The 20,086-nt window shown below is 42.8% G+C and overlaps 1 protein-coding gene across 1 annotated transcript in view; it reads right to left on the reverse strand.

Annotated features, from left to right (window-relative positions):
• LOC125443741 (A disintegrin and metalloproteinase with thrombospondin motifs 18-like) overlaps positions 1 to 20,086 on the reverse strand; it is a 46,016-nt gene that overhangs the window by 3,363 nt on the left and 22,567 nt on the right. Inside the window, exons 4-5 of the mRNA XM_048516040.1 lie at positions 6,568 to 6,850; positions 183 to 382 (exon numbers count right to left, since the gene is read on the reverse strand). Coding sequence (XP_048371997.1) covers positions 183 to 382; positions 6,568 to 6,850 — 483 coding nt within the window. The remainder of the gene's footprint in view (positions 1 to 182; positions 383 to 6,567; positions 6,851 to 20,086) is intronic.

Raw genomic sequence — 20,086 nt, forward strand, 5'->3', positions numbered from 1 at the left:
TTTATTGTATTGTTATATTTATTGCCAGCAATCACTCTGAGCCCTTTGGGGGTAGGGCGGTTTACCAAATCGAATAAATAAATAAATAAATAAAATATAAATAAATAAATTTAGCACTCTCTTTCCTACAAACACATAGAAAGCTGAAGTCATGTTCTCCCGCCAGCAACACCCATTCTTACCATGTTCATCACTGTTAAGATGTATGTGGTGACATTCTCCTTACTGTGTTTCTCCAACATTTTCTTGTCAGCCACAACCAGAGTCTCCACATTCAAGCTTCCGCCTTTCTCGCTTTTAATGGGGGATCTTTTCAACCTTGTCGAACTCCCGTATTCATCAGAGAGGATGAATGTGTCCTCGGTGGGTGGCTTAGGTGTGTCTAAAAGGAAACAGAGCTGAGATTTGGAAAACGTTCAGAACTTCTTCTTTTTTTTTAATGAGCAATTCAGTTCTGTCTCAAAAGTGCCCAGGGACTCGAACCCCAAACAAATTGTACGACATTGTGACGGATGCCAAGCGCTGATTAAAATGGTCTGTCGGATGCAGAGTTCTTCTAAAGACATTATTAATTCAGTCCTGATTCATCCGAATCCATCGTCTTTTGGAGAGAAAAAACCCCCAACAAAGATACTTAATACAATAAGTTGTAGAGAAGAAAATATTCATCTTGAGAGAAAAAAAATGAGTTTCACATGCTTAGGCGGGAAAATTTCTGCCTAATTATTTTCTATCTGCTCATGAAACACACATACACACTCATTTCCCTCCCCTCAAATCCCTGCATTATCTCAGGACTTCAATAACTTCGAACTACTTCAGCCATTCTGTGTGTACAGAATTTTTTTTTTTCATCCTGACTGGGTTATTCCTATTTTTCAAGGAGCAGGATGCCCCTAAGCACAAGCACAAAGCAGAACCGTGTTAGGGCTGCAGCAATAAAGTATACATTTGAAGGTAGGCATAGAAACAGAAACAACTTACTGAAAAAGGGAGTGATGGGCTGCCCAGGTTTTGAAAACACCATTGGGGTGAAACATCTACTCCATATTTTTGGGGGGGCAGAATTCAAAGAAAAGTGACTCTAGGAACTCTTCCTTTCAGGACCTTACTACCTACACCTTACTAAAAATGTCCCAAAAGTACAGTTACTTAAACACTTCCAGTTCCATTTCTTTCAAGACAAGGGCATAGTTTTAAAAAACAGTGCATGGGGCTTACATAAGTGCCACACCCTCCACCCCACTCACCCTGCCCCCCAATCTTCACATGGAGATTGGGAGTTTGGTGCCTCTCAAGATGCCACTCCCACCCCCCCCATCTCCATGTGGAGTTGGGGAGTGGGGCCAGGCAGGTTGTCTCACCCCGATCTCCAAGTGGAGGTTGGGGGACCCGTTTACGCCTGGCTGAGACAAGCCTCAGATTGAGCATGGGGGGCTATCGGCTGCAGGTTGATACCTGAGGTGGAGCTTGGGGATGGAGTCAGCAGTATAAATGTAGAGTTGACAGCCTCTCTGTGCTTAGTCTGAGCCTGGCTCTCTGACCTCCACATGGAGACTGGAGTGCGGCATCTGGCTGGTCCCCCTCCCAAACATCACATGAAATGGGGGGTGGGATGAGCCCAGCTGGCCGTGCCTGATTTCTACACGGAGATTGGGGTCAGCAAGCCACATTCAGTTGCACCTCTGCCCTGATCTCCAAGTGGATGGGGGCACAGTTGGGGGAGCACAGCCTTAAAGTTTACCCCTAGGAAGTGGCACCCAGGGCTCAAGCCCACCTCCACACTCCTAACCATGACACTGTTTAAAGATAGCCTTCTACCTTGACTCAGCCAATCTAGCTACTTGGGTCCATGCCACAGCAACATCAAGATTAGAATGTTGCAAGGTCCTCCACACGCAACTGCCCTTGAAGTCAACCCAAGTTCCAGTCAGTACAAAATGCTGCAGTTTGGGTATTACCAGGAGCTAGACTGGGTATGTATATTAAATCCATTCTGCAGTCATTCAACTGCCTGCCTATTACTACCAGGTTCAATTCAAGGTACTGACTAGCACAGTGATGGCGAACCTATGGCACGGGTGCCAGAGGTGGCACTCGGAGCCCTCTCTGTGGGCACACGCACACAGAGTTCATCATGTGGAGCAGAAAAATCACCCCCCCCCCACACACACAATAGCACACACACATCTAGGCTGGCCTGAGCCACTGAGCACCCATACATGCCGCACTGGCGGTGGGCAGGAGGACTCGCTCGGGCTGGCCAAGTCGTGCCTGGTGCCTGTGTTCGGTGGCTGCTGTCCCGAGGGTGGGCGTGAGAGAGGAGGCAGAGATGCCAGAGAGGCACATGAGCTGCGCGATCGGATTGCTGGAGGTTAGAGCAGATCTGGTCCTCGCTGCCTCGAGTGGGTGGGGGCAGAGGAAGAGGGAGCCAACCGTTTTTTTCTAAACTAAAACCTCAGCATTCAGGTTAAATTGCCGGGTTGGCACTTTGAGATAAATAAGTGGGAATTGGGTTGCAATTTGGGCACTCGGTCTCAAAAAGGTTTGCCATCACTGGACTAGCATGTACAAAGTCCTGCACTTGGAGCCTCATATCTGCATGACTGCCTTTCCTCATGTGCCCCCATGACAACTTCGTTCATCTCATCCATTCAAGGCCTTGTACAGGTGTCATCCTGTAAACTAGAGAGATCAGCAACGACTATACACACATGTGGCCCCCACCTTCTGGAATGGCCTGCCTGAGGATATCAGGAAGGCTCCCGCGCTCCTGCCATTTCACAAATTATGTGAAACTTTCTGGAGCAGAATAATTTTTCGGTAAAGGAACATTACCATGCCGTAACACAATAGTTCAGGAAGGTGCTTTATAAAGAGAAAGGGACTATGGATGTACAGTGGAACCTCAGTTTTTATTGCCTTCAGTTTTCATCGGTTTCGGTTTTCATCGATTTTTTCAGTGAAAAATTTGTCTCGGTTTTCATTGATTTGCCTCAGTTTTCATCGATTTACAGTAAGGTGCAGGGGTTTGTGGAGAAAAAAAATACAGTAAGCAAGTAAGTAAAGAGATGGGCTACTTGTTTACAGTTCATGCCAAGTGGCTACAATATTCAACACGGAGGGCAAAAATCCATGATGCCAACATTGCAAAAATAAAGGGTTCCTGAAGGATGTCAATGAACTATCAACGAGTTACACATACTATGATAATTCTCCTCAGGAATTTTTGTTTTACTGGATGAAATGAGAAGGGCTCTGATATAAAGAGCAAGATCCATTGAGGAAGGGTGTTTAGCTCAGGCTAATTATGTACAGTTCATGCCAACGGACTCCAACATTCAATGGGGCAGCCAAAAATCCATGATACTAACACTGCAGAAATACAGAGATTTTGAAGGATGTCAGTGAACTATCAACATGTTATATTATGGAACTTTTATACTTCCAGATAAGCGGATTGTTGATTATAATTTTATCAGCCCCTGCCAGCATGGCCAATAGTCCATGCTGGCAGGGGCTGATGGGAATTGTAGTCCATAACATCTGGAGTGCCAAAGGTTTGCCACCACTTCCTCAGATATTTTTTTGTTTTAATGGACAAAACCACAAAAGCTCTGATATAAAGAGGAAAACCCATTGAGAAAGGGTATTTAGCTTCTCCTCTTTGTACCTTTTTCAACAACAAAAACAGTCTCCACCACCAAGCTGTTATAGTAGGTTATTAGCATCTTCTGCTAGCTAGATCCAGAAGAAGTGGCAACAAGGAACATCAAATTTTTCAGATCCTGGGTTCTTTCACACATGCTGAAATGCTCTCAACCTGCTCTCAACCTGCTTTCAATGCTGCTCTCAACCTGCTTTCAATGCACTTCGCTGCTGGATTTTACTGTGTGAACTGACAAGATCCACTTGCAGCCAATCACTAAAGTGCATGGAAAGTAGTTCCTGTTCATTTAGGGTTGCCAGTTCTGGGTTGGGAAATTCCTGGAAACCTTTGAGTAAAGCCTGGGGAGGGTGGGAATTTGGGGAAGTAAGAGAAATTCAGTGGGTGGGCAGGGGAAGGCTCAGTTATAAAGTCTGCCTTCCAAAACTGTCATTTTTCCCAGGAGAACTGATCTCTGGAGTCTGGAGATCAGCAGTAATCCTGGGATTGCCCCAGGCCTTGCCAGGAGGTGGGCACACTCAATTTCAGAGCCAGGTGAAGACATTCAGTTATACCAATTGTTAGTACTCACTCCAAAGAAAAAGAAAGAAACTTTCACCTGGAAAGTCTTCTCTTTTTTGCAAGCAAGCCATCTGGCCCCACAAAGCAAATGGCTTGAAGTGCAGACTAAAATATTTGTTTAGCTGGGAATCTAAGATCATATGTTCCTCATGAAATATATAGTGCAATCACATGCAGGGAGCTTTTCTCAGCCACCTTGGCCTTGAGATTAGTCTTGTCTTTGCTGCTGTTAAGAAAAGAGTTATTAAGAAGAAACAGCGTTACTCAACCATGACTTGCTAAATATGAGGGGCCCGGCAAGCCCACTCTGTAATTATGTACCTTGGGATGACCGGCTTTCAAACGATTGCTGACTAATGCCAATTTGATAAAAAGCTACATGTTGAGTTAAATCATTACGGTGAAGCAAGAAGGGATGAAACGGAGGCCTCTGCTCCAAATGTGGCATAATGCTAATTCCCCCTTCCCCATTTATTTTTAAAAAGTGGATCCATTCCAGGTGTGAGTTACACTAAGCCTATTTTTTTTTAAGAAAATCAAAAGTAGAGCAAAGGCCTGTTTCACATTTGCTCAAATAAATAGCAAAAACTTCTGGAAAGGCCTATTTTGAGAAATGTTAACATAAAAGAAGAAAAGGTTCTACAATGTAATTCGACATTTATTTATTGAGGAGGAGGAGTTTGGATTCATACCCTGCCTTTCTCTCCTATAAGGAGACCCAAGGTGGCTTACAAGCTCCTTTCCCTTCCTCTCTCCCCAACAGACACCTTGTGAGGTAGGTGGGCCTGAAAGAGTTCTGAAAGGACTGCAGTAATTCTAGGCCAAGGTCAATCAGCATGCTTCATGTGCAGGAGTAGGGAAACAAATCCATTTCACCGAATAAGAGTCTGCCACTTGTGTGAAGGAGAGGGGAACCAAACCCACTTCTCCAGATTAGAGTCCACTGCTCCTAGCCACGCTGACTCACTTCATCTATAGCCCACTTTTCTCCCCAATTGGAACCCATAGCAGCTGACATAAATCTCTCCCATTTTACCCTCACAACAATAGCTCTGTGGGGTAGCTTAGGATGAGTGTGTGCGACATCTAGAAGCACTCTGCCCAAACCGGTTCCGGTGCTTGTGGATCAACTCCCAAGAAAATCAGCGTCTGGAAAACATCCAAGTTCGCATTTCTAATTACTACATCACACCATACTGGCTCTCTCTAATTCCACCCTCCCCTTTCTGATCAATTTTGTTATCTCTGAAGGATGGATGAACAAGCTACCCTCAAAGCCAGAAACCTTTTTCATTCATTCATCTGCCTAGAGATGAATACATTAAGAGGGGAAATCAGGATTGGGCAACCAGGCCTGCCTTCACCTCAATGGCTCCAAAGGCTGTTGGCTCACTGAGCCTATGCGCGTATACCTGATTGCACATAATGTCGTTCATGTGTGACCCATGTCCTCCTTTTATTTTTTATTTTTTTTTTACCTTCCTTGTGTGAGAGTCCGTGTGGAGGCCAGGGTTTCCAGGGTTTTGCAGTGGCTTTGGGCAGACAATGTGACATCCTTTTTAATCATCATCCAAGCAAATGGGAAAGTTATAGACCTTTGCATGTTGCATATGTTTGCAATTCTCACCCCTGCAGTTTCTACCTGAAAGTCCCCATTTTAACTTTGCTTCTCCTTATGCAAATGGTACCCCTGGTTATTTAGCGTTGCATGATTTTTTCTATTTCTGTGCCCCAACTGTTTTTCCCATACAATGTATGCCTTATCCAACATTATTTGTGTGACAACAAAATAGCATTATATGTTAAATCCATATCACACATACAAATGACATAGACTGTATGTATAATGGTGGTGGAAAGCAGCATAAAGTCACAGCTGACTTACAGCGACCCTGTAAAGTTTTTCAGGCAAGAAACTTTGGAGGTAGTTTGCCATTGTCTGCCTCCATATGGGCTGAGGGAGTTCTGAAAGAACTGTGAATACCGTAGTAATGGTACTATATATATAATTTGAGTCCACACGTCCAAACTAATCTAGGAGACTAGCAATAAAATCCTCAGAACCAAAACTGTTTACAAAAATATAAAGTTACATAAAACAAATCCCAAAAGGGAACATTTGCTTATCACTAACTTCCATGTGCTCATTATATCCCCTGTGTGCTCACTAGTTGTATGCCCATGGTATACAGTTAACTAAAATTGTCATTTTTAGCCACGCAATTCCACAATGGGAAGATATCATCACAGCAGTGACTGTAACCCATGGCAACAGCAAGCATCTAATAAACTAAGAGCTACTACGTCAAAAAAGAGAGAGAGAAAGTTTCCTTACATACATTTCTTGCGACGTCCACAAAAATGCTGCTTTTGAAACCTTCCATGGTGGTAATCATTCGCTTGAACCTGATACTTGTGGGCAGGGTGATTGCTGCCATGGCCAAGGGGAATGTGATGGGGATTTGAATCTACTTTGTACCGGTGAACTTTATCTTCAGCTGTCCGTTTGTACAGTACGTGAGGGTGGTGTCCAGCGGGCGCCGTGTAGTTGTGTTCCTGCGCTAGGTGTTGAGGTAATGGAGATATAAGGAAGTCATTCTCCTGGGTCCTTATCAAACCTGACTAAAGAAATAAAAAAAATAAAAAAGAGAGAAAGTTATAATATGTTTGCAAGATTTGGGGCGGGGGGGAAGAAAATTAAAATATGCTTGCTAGATAGAGATGAAGCAAAGAAGGTACCCACTTGCTCCATAGGCTCGCGTGGGATTTGACTCTGCTGTGGCAGTCTCAACAACCAACTGCCATGTTATGGCACCTCACCTGCCACAATGAAAGACAGGTTTCAAAGCCACTGCAATAGATAATATTCGATTCTTAGTCGACCATCTTCATAGTTAGAATTGATAAATTTACATAGTTTGAGGGATGACAAATCGATCTCTTCGACTATTGATCTAGTTAGGTTTGCAGAACACAAACTAACGGTTGTTTGTGTTCTGAAACCTGGCTAAGACGGTAGTGGGGATTCGGCCGGGGAGGTCGTCCCTCAAACCTGGTTAGTTTGTGTTCTGAAACCTGGCTAAGACGGTAGTGGGGATTCAACCCTTGTGGCAGATCCATAGAGCCACATTTTTCTTAAAGGCAAAAACAGCTGCTGAAGAGGTCAGATCAGGGGCATGGAGTGAGGGGAGAGGAATTAACCCTTTTCCCTGCACTACTTTTCTAATGGTCCACACGTACCCCCTTTAACATTGTGGGACAAACAGCAGCTCCAGGGGTAGGGATGGGAAGGCATGCCCCTAACCCCCACCCCCTGCAAGTGTTTTTGCCTTTAAAATAAATGTAAGTGATTCTGACCATAGATGTTGATGTCACTTAAAATCTGGCCCTTGTAGAGGTCAGTTTTCCATCTCTACCACTTTCATGACCAGGCTTCAATGACTAAATAAAACTCTTCAGGCACACGCACATATCACTTCCAAAGCTGAAAGCAGTCATAACTTCTGCTTCATCAAGAATTTCAACAGAACTCAACCAAGTCAGAATATCAAAATGGTCTTGCTGGATCAGACTGGTAGTCCATCTAGTCATAGGAAATTAGCACTCGCTGCAGCTAACAACAGTGCCCTAGCAATTCAGCGTTTCTTTTTCACTGTGGGCCACCAGTATATACCATCCGCATTGAAGGTGTTCAATGCTAAATGCGGCTCTCAGCTCCTCTATGGAGCACCTATTTGAATCGGAGCTATAAACAAAAATATAAACACAGCCCAGTCCCGTTTCTTCCACAAAATTCATGGGCTTACCAAATTGTGCTCTCATATGCAGCCCTATATTAACTTTAGGGAACTTCGGGCAAATATCATATGCCACGCATGGCCTGGTTGAGAACTGTCAGGATACTGGCTCAGCGTATCCACTATCTGCAGGATCCACTCCCAGTTTGTTACACTCTCATGCTTTCTCGACTATGCAAATTCTAGGTGGCTGAAACTAGTTGAGGGAAAAATCAACACTCTTGGCTTTCTTCATTAGAGTCGTTAGTCCCCTCTTTCCCTATCAGAAGCTATTATAGCTGCTTGAAAACTAAGCTAATTAGAACAAGAGTATCGAGGATATGATTAACAGCTCCTACTGAGGAAAACGTATTCCCCCCTGACCCTGCTTCATTCCAATTGAACAAGGACACATGGCCAATTATTTTACAGTGGATCGTACCAACCCTAAAATTAAGAAGAGCTTTAACACTGGCCAGATTCAATCTAATGCCTTCTATGCTGCTCTATGGCAGAATTATCAACAAATTGATAAACAGAGGAGGCTATGTCCATACACAATATGGGTCCAGGTGGAGACACTCGATCATACCCTCTTTGCATTGTGTAAGGTTTTGCAAAATCAAAAATGCGTCACAATCTGCACTTATCCCATTTCTGTATAACAATCTAACTGATGCTCTTAAGATACCTATGCTTTTGAACAACATGGATCCCACAGTGTGTGAGAATGTAGCAAAATTTCTGCTAACAATAATAGACGTAAGTCTAGATGAATACCAACCAATGTCTATGTATTATGACCACATATAGCCAGCAGTAATTTTGCTAGCTTCTGTCAGTATCCGATGACGTTTAAGTGAGTTAACTTAGCTGAAGGAATGTCCTATAGTCACAGAAGGACCATGTATATATTTTAGTATTTAGTATTTTAGTACCAGTGTTTATAATTGTGAGCAATAATGGGCAAATTTTGTATGCTGATTTTGTATGTTTATTTTATGCCAATAAAGGCTTGTGACTGATATAGTCCATCTAGTTCAACATACTGCTACACCAAGTGACTCTGCGTTGGTGTTCTTGCTGAGGAAGAGGAGATGGTTGAGAAGGCGCAAAAGTATCAGATTAAAATTGAGATCTAGATATTGACACCATTTGCCAGAGCATAACGATAACCCACAACACCACAATTTGGTGATTTCAGGATTTTAAAATATCAAATCCAGAATGGAAATTCATATAGAATGCTACAGTACTGCATTCAAGAGCTCTGCTCATTACTTGAATTCAGTCTTGACAGAAGTCAGTTTCAGTTAGGTATGAGCAAAAAAAAATATTTTTTGCACTAAATTTCAGGTTTGGGTTTTAAAAACCCAGAATTTTTCAGTAAAGCCAAAAAACCCATCGAATTTATTTGGCTTTACTGAATTTTTTGGGTTTTTGAAACTTGAACCCAAAATCCACCAATTCTCTTCACCATGGCTTTTCAAATTCCTGTGGACTTAAGAAGCTGCAGTGCAGAGAACTTTAACTGAATGTTCAGAATTCAGTTCTCTTCCTCCCCCACTGATTCCCAAGTCCACAGGGAATTGAGAAGTGGCAGCAAGGAGAACTGAGCATCCAATTGTAACACACACACACACACACACACCCCGCCAGCTTGGGAAACCTGCAGGTGGGAATGAATTCATTCTAGCAAGAAAAAAATCTCCAATAGCTTAGTACCATAATGCTACAGAAATAATATGGTAACCAGTATTGATTGAACTAAGAATGTCCAAAGTACATGGGTGAGTAAACACACTACTTTCCTTCTTGAAGGCCATACCGCTCTTTCACCACAAGACGGTTGCTAACCAAACTGTAAGCACCAATCTTCCCCACAGCCTCTTCGTATGAACTATTTATTTTATTTTTATTTATTTTATTTTATTTGATACCCTGCCCTCTCCAGCCAAAGCCAGGCTCATAATGACAACAACAATCGTAAAACAACTGACAATTAAATAATTCAACATGAAAACATTCTAGCAGTTAAAGCATTCATGAATGGTGTTTTAAAATCCAAGATTCACACTGCCCATACTACAGATCCCCACTCTTGCCCCAATTCTGTAATTTCCTATTTGGGTGGGACAAGAGGGGGATACAAGCTCCGGAGCCAGTGTGACACAACAAAATCCATAGCAGCCTCACCTTTAAGCTCGGTGGATCATTTCGGCCCTGTGGAATTGATTGCTATCCCACAGGACCCTAATGTTCGCCAACAGCAAATTCCACCAGATGGGACCCAGGCCCCTTCCGCACATGCAAAATAATGCATTTTCAAACCACTTTCACAACTGTTTGCAAGTGGATTTTGCTATTCCGCACAGCTTCAAAGAGCACTGAAAGCAGTTTGAAAGTGCATTATTCTGCATGTGCGGAATGAGGGCCAGGCTAAAAATGCCCTGGCTCTAACAGAGACTAGCCAACTATCCTTGGAGCTGGGGACCACCAAGAGATTGCTACTGAAGGACCGAAGGGCCATCCATGGGCAGTACAGGGAGATGCGGTTCTCTCAAGGCCTTAAAGGTTAACACAAAAACTTTGAAGACGAACTGGAATTCAACTGATAACCAGTGCAGCTGGTAGGACTGAGAACACAAGTTCCTCCTCTTTTCAAAACAAATTAACAAAGTCCACCCCAGTCCTGTCAGTCCAAATTCTTGCTGTTGGTGAACAAACAAGGACTTGAAAACTGCTGATCTTTGAAAATAGTTTCATTCACTCACTTGCCCTTGTTCAATGAACGTTCAACCTTCAAACTGGCCAATCACACAGAAGAACAGGCAAAAAAAAAAAAAAGAATCTCCCCGCTGGAGTCAAAGTGATATTTTAATCCTTATGAATGTTGTCAGCAGATACTTAGAAATGATCCAATTCATGTGCAGTTCAGAGTCAAAAAAAAAAAAAAAGGAAAGATGAGAGAATTTTATAATCATTGGTTATTCTGTGCCAGCAACTGGGCATCTGAACCTGATTTTACTCCTGCTGGAAAAATAGAGAAAGAAAATGAAACACGGTCAATCTGCTTTCTATTTTGTCATTTTAAAGTTTTCCAGCATCCGAAATTATTCCTATAGGATTCATTTCATAAATGATTTGAACCACATGGGACAGAATTGTCTGGGTTTTCCTTTTCAAAACCTGCTCGTGGTGAGGACCTTGCCACACTGCAATACCAAACACAAGTTCACGATGCCGCATCGCATGGTGAGCTTAAGAATTCCAGAAATATATGAGAAGCTTCCTTCTGATTAGGGCTGAGAACTGACGGCTTTAACTATTTCACTGCCGCCTCCAAACAATTGGCCAGAATTTCTGGGGCGGAGTCTGGCCGGTCGCCTATCAACAAAAAGTTGGCAGAGAGGTCATGGTGGAGGAAGAAGATTTTATCCTTTATCCTAAATAGCTTGCAAATGCCACACAGCTAATTACTGAATTTCTGACTTGAGAAGCCCTCAGTGAAGTATGTACCAGAAGTTTAGAATCCAGATACTCATAATGAGGTATGAATTGCAACAACGTGAAATTAAAACCTTAGAACATAAGAGGACCATCAAACTATCATACTACGTCATGTTAAATGAATCAAGTTAACTAGTGCAAAGTCTGAGACAGTAAATCTTCTCTTTGTGTGACGACATGAGACCTGGATGGACCAGTAGGATCTGGTCAAAGATCTCTTGGACCGTATTAAGTAACATTCTGGGAGAGGCCAAAGATCCCAATTCCAAGATAGGCAAAGGAAATGTCATTGCAAGAAAAGAATGATATTGATCCCCTGACTCATATGGAATCCCCGAAATCATTTTACTTTTTTTTCTCCCCCATCTCTTAGGCCAGCTTCTCTGTCACCTGATTCTTCTTCCCTTCCTTCCATCTTCTCATATGCCCCCCTGGATGAAGCTTCTGTAGCAGTCACAATTGATTGCTTTACCTAAGATCCTTTGTTACCAACAAATGGCTACCAGGAAGAAAGGAAGAAGGTAGGAAGGTAAACATGGCTGCGTGACACTGAATTAAACCACTGGTTCATCACCTTCTGTGTTGCATATGCAGACTGTAAGTGGTCTTCAGGGACTCAGGCAGAGGTCTTTCACATCATCTCCTGCCTGGCCCTTTTAACTGAAGATGCCAGGGATTGAACCTGGGACCTCCTGAGTGCCAAGCAGATGCTTTGCTCCTGGGCCATGGCTTCGCCCTGGTCAAAGTCTTACACTGTCCACTATTTTCTTCCCCTCATGCTAAAGCAGCCTCATTATGGGGAGAGTTGCTGGCATGAGAAGGATGCATATGTGTAGGCACTACGTTACTACCCACATGAACCTAGGCTTCTGATGTTATCCAATAAGCATGGAGTATGTCACAGTTGCTTCCATGCTCTGGAAATGATGTCAGAAGAGGTCCTCAGTTCCATACTTTCAACAGACCTGAATAGGCACCGGTTTCAGAGAAATGTGGTAATAAATATAAATAAACCAAGGCTGATTCCGCATGGGCCAAAAACAGCAGTTTGAAAACGGTGTGAAAATGGTGTAAAAGGGTTTAAAATGGTGTAAAAGGGTTTATACTGTTTTCACACCGTTTTCACACCACTGTTTTTGGCCCATGCGGAATCAGCCCAAGATAAAATCAGGAGTGCATTTGAGGGGAAAGCAAAAGGGTTTCATTTATAGGTGTAGATGTTTTGCAGTAAAACCTTTTTCCCCCCTTTCAAAACTGATACACAATTTAAAATTCCTGGCTTGGGAAAGGATAGAGAATGGTTGGTTGAAAAAGAAATAAAACGCATAATGATAGACTTGTCTTGTAAACTATATATTTGTAAACTTACGATGTTAAACTGGCTTACACAACATAGCATTTTAGTCCTCCCACAAATTACAGGAGCTTCAGTGAGATAAATCTTCAAACAATCATTTTGTTCTCCAGCTACAAGACCGCTCAGTTCATGTTAGTGCCACAAGAATGAATCCTATTTCTGAACATTCGGCAATGGTTAAAGCAAGGTAACAAAGCGGGTCTTCCTTTTAATTATTCGGATACGAACAGAGATGGGTTTGCGCTGAATGGTGTCTTTGTACTTTGGCAGTTGACCGAATCGTCTAAAAATATCTCTGTGCCATCCTGTTTCCATCATTATGTAGCAATGATGCAGCATTTTAATCCATTTCCTGGGCTAGGTTAATTATCCTTGTTTCCGTATTTGAAGATCATGCATAGAGCGGCTTTGCTGATGGATGCTTACAGCTAACCATATCCTAAGGGAGAATATTTGCCTTTGCATTAAAAAAAAGTGTACGAACGGAGACATATACAGAGAGAGAGAGAGAGAGAGAGAGAGAGAGAGAGAGAGAGTCCTCTTAGGCCGGGTAACCTGGTCCCTAGCCCTGCTATTTCCTTTGCTGCTGGGATCAGCTGGAGCAAAATGGGGGGGGGGCATTGCCATGCCAATCCCATGGGGTCACTTCCTGCCTGAACTTAGAAGTGATATCATCATACTGAGGTGACGCTCTAGGATTTTTTTGAAACTATAGAATCCAGCTAAAACCAAAGAGTTTCACGTTAATCCTAGAGTGTTGCCCCGATGCAGTGATGTCACTTTTGGCTTAGTGCCAGAAGAGACATAGCACATCATTGCAAATGTCTACCTTGCAATCCCCACACCATTCTGTCTCCTGCCAGTTGCCAGAGCTCAGCTGGTACTCCTAACCCAGCCAAACATCCTAAGTAGAATCTTCTTATCCCCTGACTTGGAGCATTATGGTGCAGAGCCTCGTGAAAGGTTTGCTCTCCAGGAACAAGACTATGCACTGCAGAAAACTTTCATTTTCCCATCCCCCACCCCCTCACCAGTTTGTACATGTTTTTTAAAGATAGTCAATCCAGCAAAACTAAATGCAAAGAATAGCTGCACACAGATGTCTCCAGGCCTCCTTCGCAGCCTAACACAGGATTTCTATGAAACCTTGTCACACAATAAATATGTTAGTCTTTAAGGTGCCAGAAGATTCTGTTTGTTTGTTGTTGTTTTAGGACTGGTTTCAAAACTCAGGCATTAGCCCTGGGAAAGATAACATATGGACAATGACGGCTTTCAAGCCCATGCAGACCACCCTAGCTCCCCCATTTTAGCCTTACTCACAAATTACACCAAATGAACATAGAATCTTTGTACAATCTACACTAGATTTAGATTTATACTCTACTTCTTCCAACCATAAGGAGTCTCAAAGTGGCTTGCAAACCTCCTTCCCTTTCTCTCCTCATAACAGATACCTTACGGGGTATGTGGGGTTCAGAGAACTCTTAGAGAACTCTGACTAGCCCAAGGTCACCCAGGAGACTTCATGTGGAGGAGTGGAGAATCAAAACTGGTTCTCCAGATTAGAATCCACAACTCTTAACCACTGCACCACACTCTGAATAACTCTTGTGTTACATTCAAATTATGTATGGCTGAATGTATGACAGAAATCCAATACTGATCCAGGTTCTGGTCCCTGGTTCCACACCCTGGCTCTTGCCTGCTGTGGAGATGGATCAGAATGTCTATAAATTTGTATTTGATTAAGGAATATGAAAATTCATATGAACCAAAGAAATGAAGAATCAAAATGGAGCTTCTGTATAGTGACCAGTAAGACTGCTTGCTAGCAGCAGGTCAAAAGGCATGCTGGAAGCTTGTTAGTGACTATGCAGGCAAGCAAAGATAACATCTTTAAGATCTTGTCACTAAACGGCCAACCTGACAGCAGACATATGCATTTTATAACTTTGGTTTTGGGTTAGAATAGCTACATGAATGTGATTAGTTAAATTAAAAAGTGTTTTTCTATATAGTTAAATGAACACAGAAATGATAATGAGAGATTTACATGTATTAGTATTTCACTATAATTCTATTGTGTTGGAATCAATATTTGTATAATCTTTTAAAAGTTTAAATCATGTTTTAACATTTCAAACTGGGGAATTAAAGGGAAGTTTTATGATCCTAAGGAATGCTGCATACCTTAAGGACATATCTCTCTCTGGGAGCAAACTTAGAAAAACAAGTTATTCTTGAAGGCAGAAGTTAGTTTTATTGGAGCCCTTTGCATATGGGCAGAGAGGGCATGAGCTGACAGCATGCAGCGTTTGAATAACAGAAGGAATGTAACACGTAGAATAAGAGGCTGTCTTACTGTGACCACGAGACAGAGCTATCCAATGGGATTTTTAAGGTACATGCTTATAGCACGTGAAAGAGGTATGGATCATGTACGTGGAACTTAAGGGGATGAACTGTGTGACGTCTGTACTCTTGGCATCTATAAAAACTAAGGTTCTTCCTATGTTGGGTGTGCCTCTCGGTCGAGAGCACCCAGAAGGGGGCGTGTCTCTCACTTGAGAGCACCAAGGCGTGCCTCTCCCGTGGGAGAGTTCACCTTCTGTAACTTTCTAAATTCTGCTAAGTAAAAAAACTGTCTGTTTGTTTCTGATGTCAGATGTCTTTTGCTTTTATTTCTAACTTTAAGTTTTTCTTAAACTAATTCAGCTGTGTAGGACCAGGGACATGGTCCTGGCCCCACACTACAAACAGATCCATGCACATATATGCCAATTATACATGCATTCATTGTAACATTGTAATATGGATGGCATTCCAACTTCTCGCCATTTTTTCCCTATCCTCACACAGTTTACCCCACCTCAGTACCAATGGAGGAAACACACGTGCAACATTTGTGTGTACAAAGTGTTGTCAAGTTGTAATCAAGTTATGGTGGTCACAGCAGGGAGCTTTTAAGGCAAGTGAAAAGCAAGGGTGGTTGCTATTGCCTTCTACTGCAATGTCATCCCATCCAACTACTACTATGCTTAATTCCTGAGCTCTGACAAGATTGCTCTACACCACACCATTCTACATCCCAGGCAACACTTAGGTACCCTATGTATTTCACTCAGTGGGGCAAACAACATCTACCAGGCCCATTTGGAAGTGGGGAATAACCAAGATCCACTAACAGAGAGAGGAAGACTCATTCCTTTTCCCTCCTTCTACTGTTTGTTTATATTGTAACCTTTTGTAGGGAATTACGTTGTATTGTAAGCCTGTTTGGGTTTCCATTGAGAAAAAAAGCAGGATATCAATAAAATTTAAAAGATAAAGATGGGAAAAGAACATGGAAGAAAAGAGCAACTTTCCTTCCCATACACTGCAGCCCCAAGTTGAATGGTGTCCCATGCTGCTGCTATTTAACTATTAAAAATAAATATGTGTTGGAGATCCAAGCATGGACCTTCTGGTGTCTTCTCTGGCTTGACCCCAAGATAGATTTCATAGTTTGGTGCCGAGTATGTGCTGGAGCAAGGCTCTGTGACTAAAAACAGTAGGAAAAAAGTCTCCCTATTTTATGAGCAATGACAGTTTCAAAACGGCCACTAAGCAAACAGGAAGCCGTGGGATTATTTTATGAATTCTCTAATGCTTCACTTGTTCTGTTGAGAAAGGAGCTTGTGCAGAATCGCTTGTGTATTTGAACTGTCACTCATGCACCAACAAGAACCGATGAGGAAATGTGAAAACTCAGGTGAGTGATACCAAAAAAAGCTTGTCAAAGAGGACGGTGATAAACCCTATCAATATAGCCACTGTTGGAAAGCTAGTCGACTGAACGGTGAAACAAATGCTACATTTAATGCAAATACTTTCATCTTAGGTGATCTCGGGGTCAAACAAGACGTGACGGAGATCACGGATCTTTGCCAGTTTTGTAATGGCACGTTACAGGTGTGCACAAACCCAGTTCAGAATGGGACAAGTCAGGGAAGGCAGGGAAGGTTTAACTCTTTCATCCCTGCATAGTTTTCTTTACTGAAAATACCTTACCCTGTGCTTTGGTGGGAGCAGAGAGAGAGGAACCAATCGTTTTAATTTTTCTTAATAATCACACAATCTTTATTGGCATAACAAAAAAAACTAATATATGATCAGGGTGCAGTTTGATGATAAACAGTAGTTACTTAGCAACTGTATTTGTTTTTACAAAAGTAACTTAAACCCCCTTATCCTCTCCTGCATGGTTCCAATCTGAATCAGAACACTAATCAGCTGTAATTAATCCTAGAAGGACATCTGAACTATGGTCCAGAGGTTGGATTCAACCAGCTGTTCTATCAGTGAAAAAGAGAAGAAGGGGTGTCCCTTTTAATCACCAAAAAGGCTATGCTGGGGATTATGGGTCCTGCATGAACAAAAAGTATGTGGGGATGGGGCTGTAGTAAGGAGAGAAACTATAGGGAACTAAAGGAAAAATCTGGCTGGATCCAACCCCATGGTTCTCCAAATACCTGGCCCTTCTTGCTTGTATTCCTCATTAGGAATCAACAGTGATTTCTCATGCCTGGCTGTATTTAACAGCTGAAATTCTGCTCCCCTGTTCCATTGTTCTTATACAGAGATTTTGAAGAAGTCTACATTTTTTCCAGCTTTGAATTCAAGGCCCCAACTCAACTGTATTCTTCCTTCCATGCTTCCCAATCCATTGGCATTCATGTCCGGCAGGTGAACTCAAAAGAGTGTTGCACACAGCTGCATGTGTGTAACCCTCTGAAGTGTGAGAAATGTCTGGACAGCCAGCCAAAGGTGGTGGCAGGAGGGGGAGAAGCTGCAATGGCCAGAAGATCCCATCTGTTTCCAGTCTCTTTGCAACTTCCATTGCTAGCTACAGGCACCCTACTGCAGACATTGCTGCAAGAATCATCTCCACGCTCTCTCTGGAACTTCACACTTCTCTCCAAGGCTTGTTGGTTCACAAAAAGGAGACCCAACCTGTCATTTAAGCACTCTTAGACCTCTAAAGGCATGTGTAGAACAGGAGCTATGCACCGACAGTCTTGTAGTTACAGAGCCAAGGAAGGGATGAGTTTTGTGTACATTGGCTCACTTCACAAGACTGAGAAATTTGCTCTTCACAGGTTCCCAGCTATAGGAGGCACCACAAGAGAGATTCCACAAGTCTATACCACAAAAGATCCCAACCTGGTTGAGCCCCTAGACATTTCTGTGATGGTGAGAACTGATAAAGGATGACATCACAAAAATGGCTGCCACAGGCTGCTGATCACAAAATGCTGGAAGCTTCTACAGAATGTCTTTTTTTAATTTACCTCCCACCAATGCATAGCTACACAGACATGCACAAATGAACTCCCACAGCCATGCTGACATTTCACAATACCATGATCCAACCATTTGCGCCTGCATGGCTACACAGATATAAGCTGGGGAAATTTTTAAAAGGAAAGTGCAGCCAAATAAAGTGCTTCCTGCCTGGCCATTCGCTGGAACCCGGGATTTTTTAAAAGACTCGCAGATAGTGTGATTCTCAAAAAACCTGGTTTGGGGGAAATAAGACGAGGCAGACTCGTTTTAGGGGCGGGATCCATGTGAAGTCCCCCCCCAAAAAAAGATGGGATTTTTTTACTGTTTTTAACCTGTGCTTATTGGCCCATGCAGAACGGGCCTCTGTTATGAAAGGGTTAACTGTTTGTATGCAAACAAGTTGCTGAAGTCACTGTTTATGACCTGGTCTGTTGATTAGCTATTGGTCAGTCAGATAGCTTACATGTTAGTGAGCGCGTACATCTGAAGTTATAAAGTTCACTCTGTTTCTTTGAGCAGCCATGACACCACCACCATGACCATGAGCACAAGATAGCAGTTAGGTACCAAGATGTAAACGAACAGTAATGTAGATGTGTAACAGGGAAGAAAGGATTTCTTATTTTATCCCCAGGTAACCCTCCCTTTATAGTTAGCAAACTCCTATATAAAAAGCAACCGAGAATCTGTCTCTTCTGTTCTACTCTGCTAATGCATATACATACCCAACAGAGTGGCAGCCAGTTCCTCTTCTTGGCTAGGAGGCCTCTTCAAGAACAATAGCCTACTTCAAGACCTATGGGGGAGTAAACACTTATTCAGGAACCTGATAAAAGTGGACAGGGAGTTAGCATGCCTGCGTAGCTACGCATCGGTGGGAGGGAATTTTTTTTTTTTTTAAAGATGCACCTTCACACAGAAATCGCCTTGTTTCTGTGGCCTCCAATCACTGCCTGCACAGATGCATGTGAACGCAAAAACGGGAAAGCGGGTTGTTTTATCCCGACTGCAATCTGCTATACATTTGCTGTGCGGAAAGGGCCTGAGTTGTGACAGATGCTTGCAAAATCCAAACACACTCCTAGCTTGGCTGTCTTCCCTATCCTCTTCTTCTGCCTCAAGAGGCTTTGACAAGGCATGGGGTTCCCCCTCAAATCCCCAGTTTGTAAATGCAACACTTATTACAAAGACACACTCCATTGCCAGCTTCCATCATGAGCAAAACCATATCTTAGCAGCATTGCTACTGCTCTGGAAGTGGGCAACACACGGACAGAAATTCCTCTGGCCTTGTTCTTTCTTTCTTTTCTTTCTGTCTAACTGCTACCTTGCAAAATCACCAAAATTACACATTTTTTATAATGCATTTCTTTGGTCAATTTTCAATCTCCCTTTCAAGCCTGGTTAAAAATCCATTTGGGTTCACCAATCGTAGTTTAAAGCAGTCAGTCACATATCAAACTCCCAGGAACTCATTTCCCAAACATGTGGGTCCCTAATTTGGATTGGGCCCTTGGTGCAGGAAGCCACTGTAGGGTTTAGCATGAAACCCATGTCCCACCATGTTTCTTGCCTCAAGGGACCTCTCCCTTCAGGTGTTTCTTATGCTAATGTCCCAGCAAGGCTGGAGAAGTTCCAGTTTCACACCACCTCCTGCCTAGGACCTCAAACTGGTTGGGCACTGCTAAGTCATTGAGAAATGCTGCTTGGTTCTTCACTTCCAAAATTGCCCCATGAGCAGTCTTGGAAACAAATCTGCCTCTGGTTTCTAAACCTAACCTCCACTTGTGGTCTCAGTGTGGTCTCACATAGTGATTTTGGCTAGCCATGTCAGCACGCAAACAACAGTGGTGAGCTATACAACTGATTTCAACGTGCCGCTGACAC

The sequence above is a fragment of the Sphaerodactylus townsendi genome, linkage group LG14 (assembly GCF_021028975.2).
Source record: "Sphaerodactylus townsendi isolate TG3544 linkage group LG14, MPM_Stown_v2.3, whole genome shotgun sequence".
Classification (NCBI taxonomy): domain Eukaryota; kingdom Metazoa; phylum Chordata; class Lepidosauria; order Squamata; family Sphaerodactylidae; genus Sphaerodactylus; species Sphaerodactylus townsendi.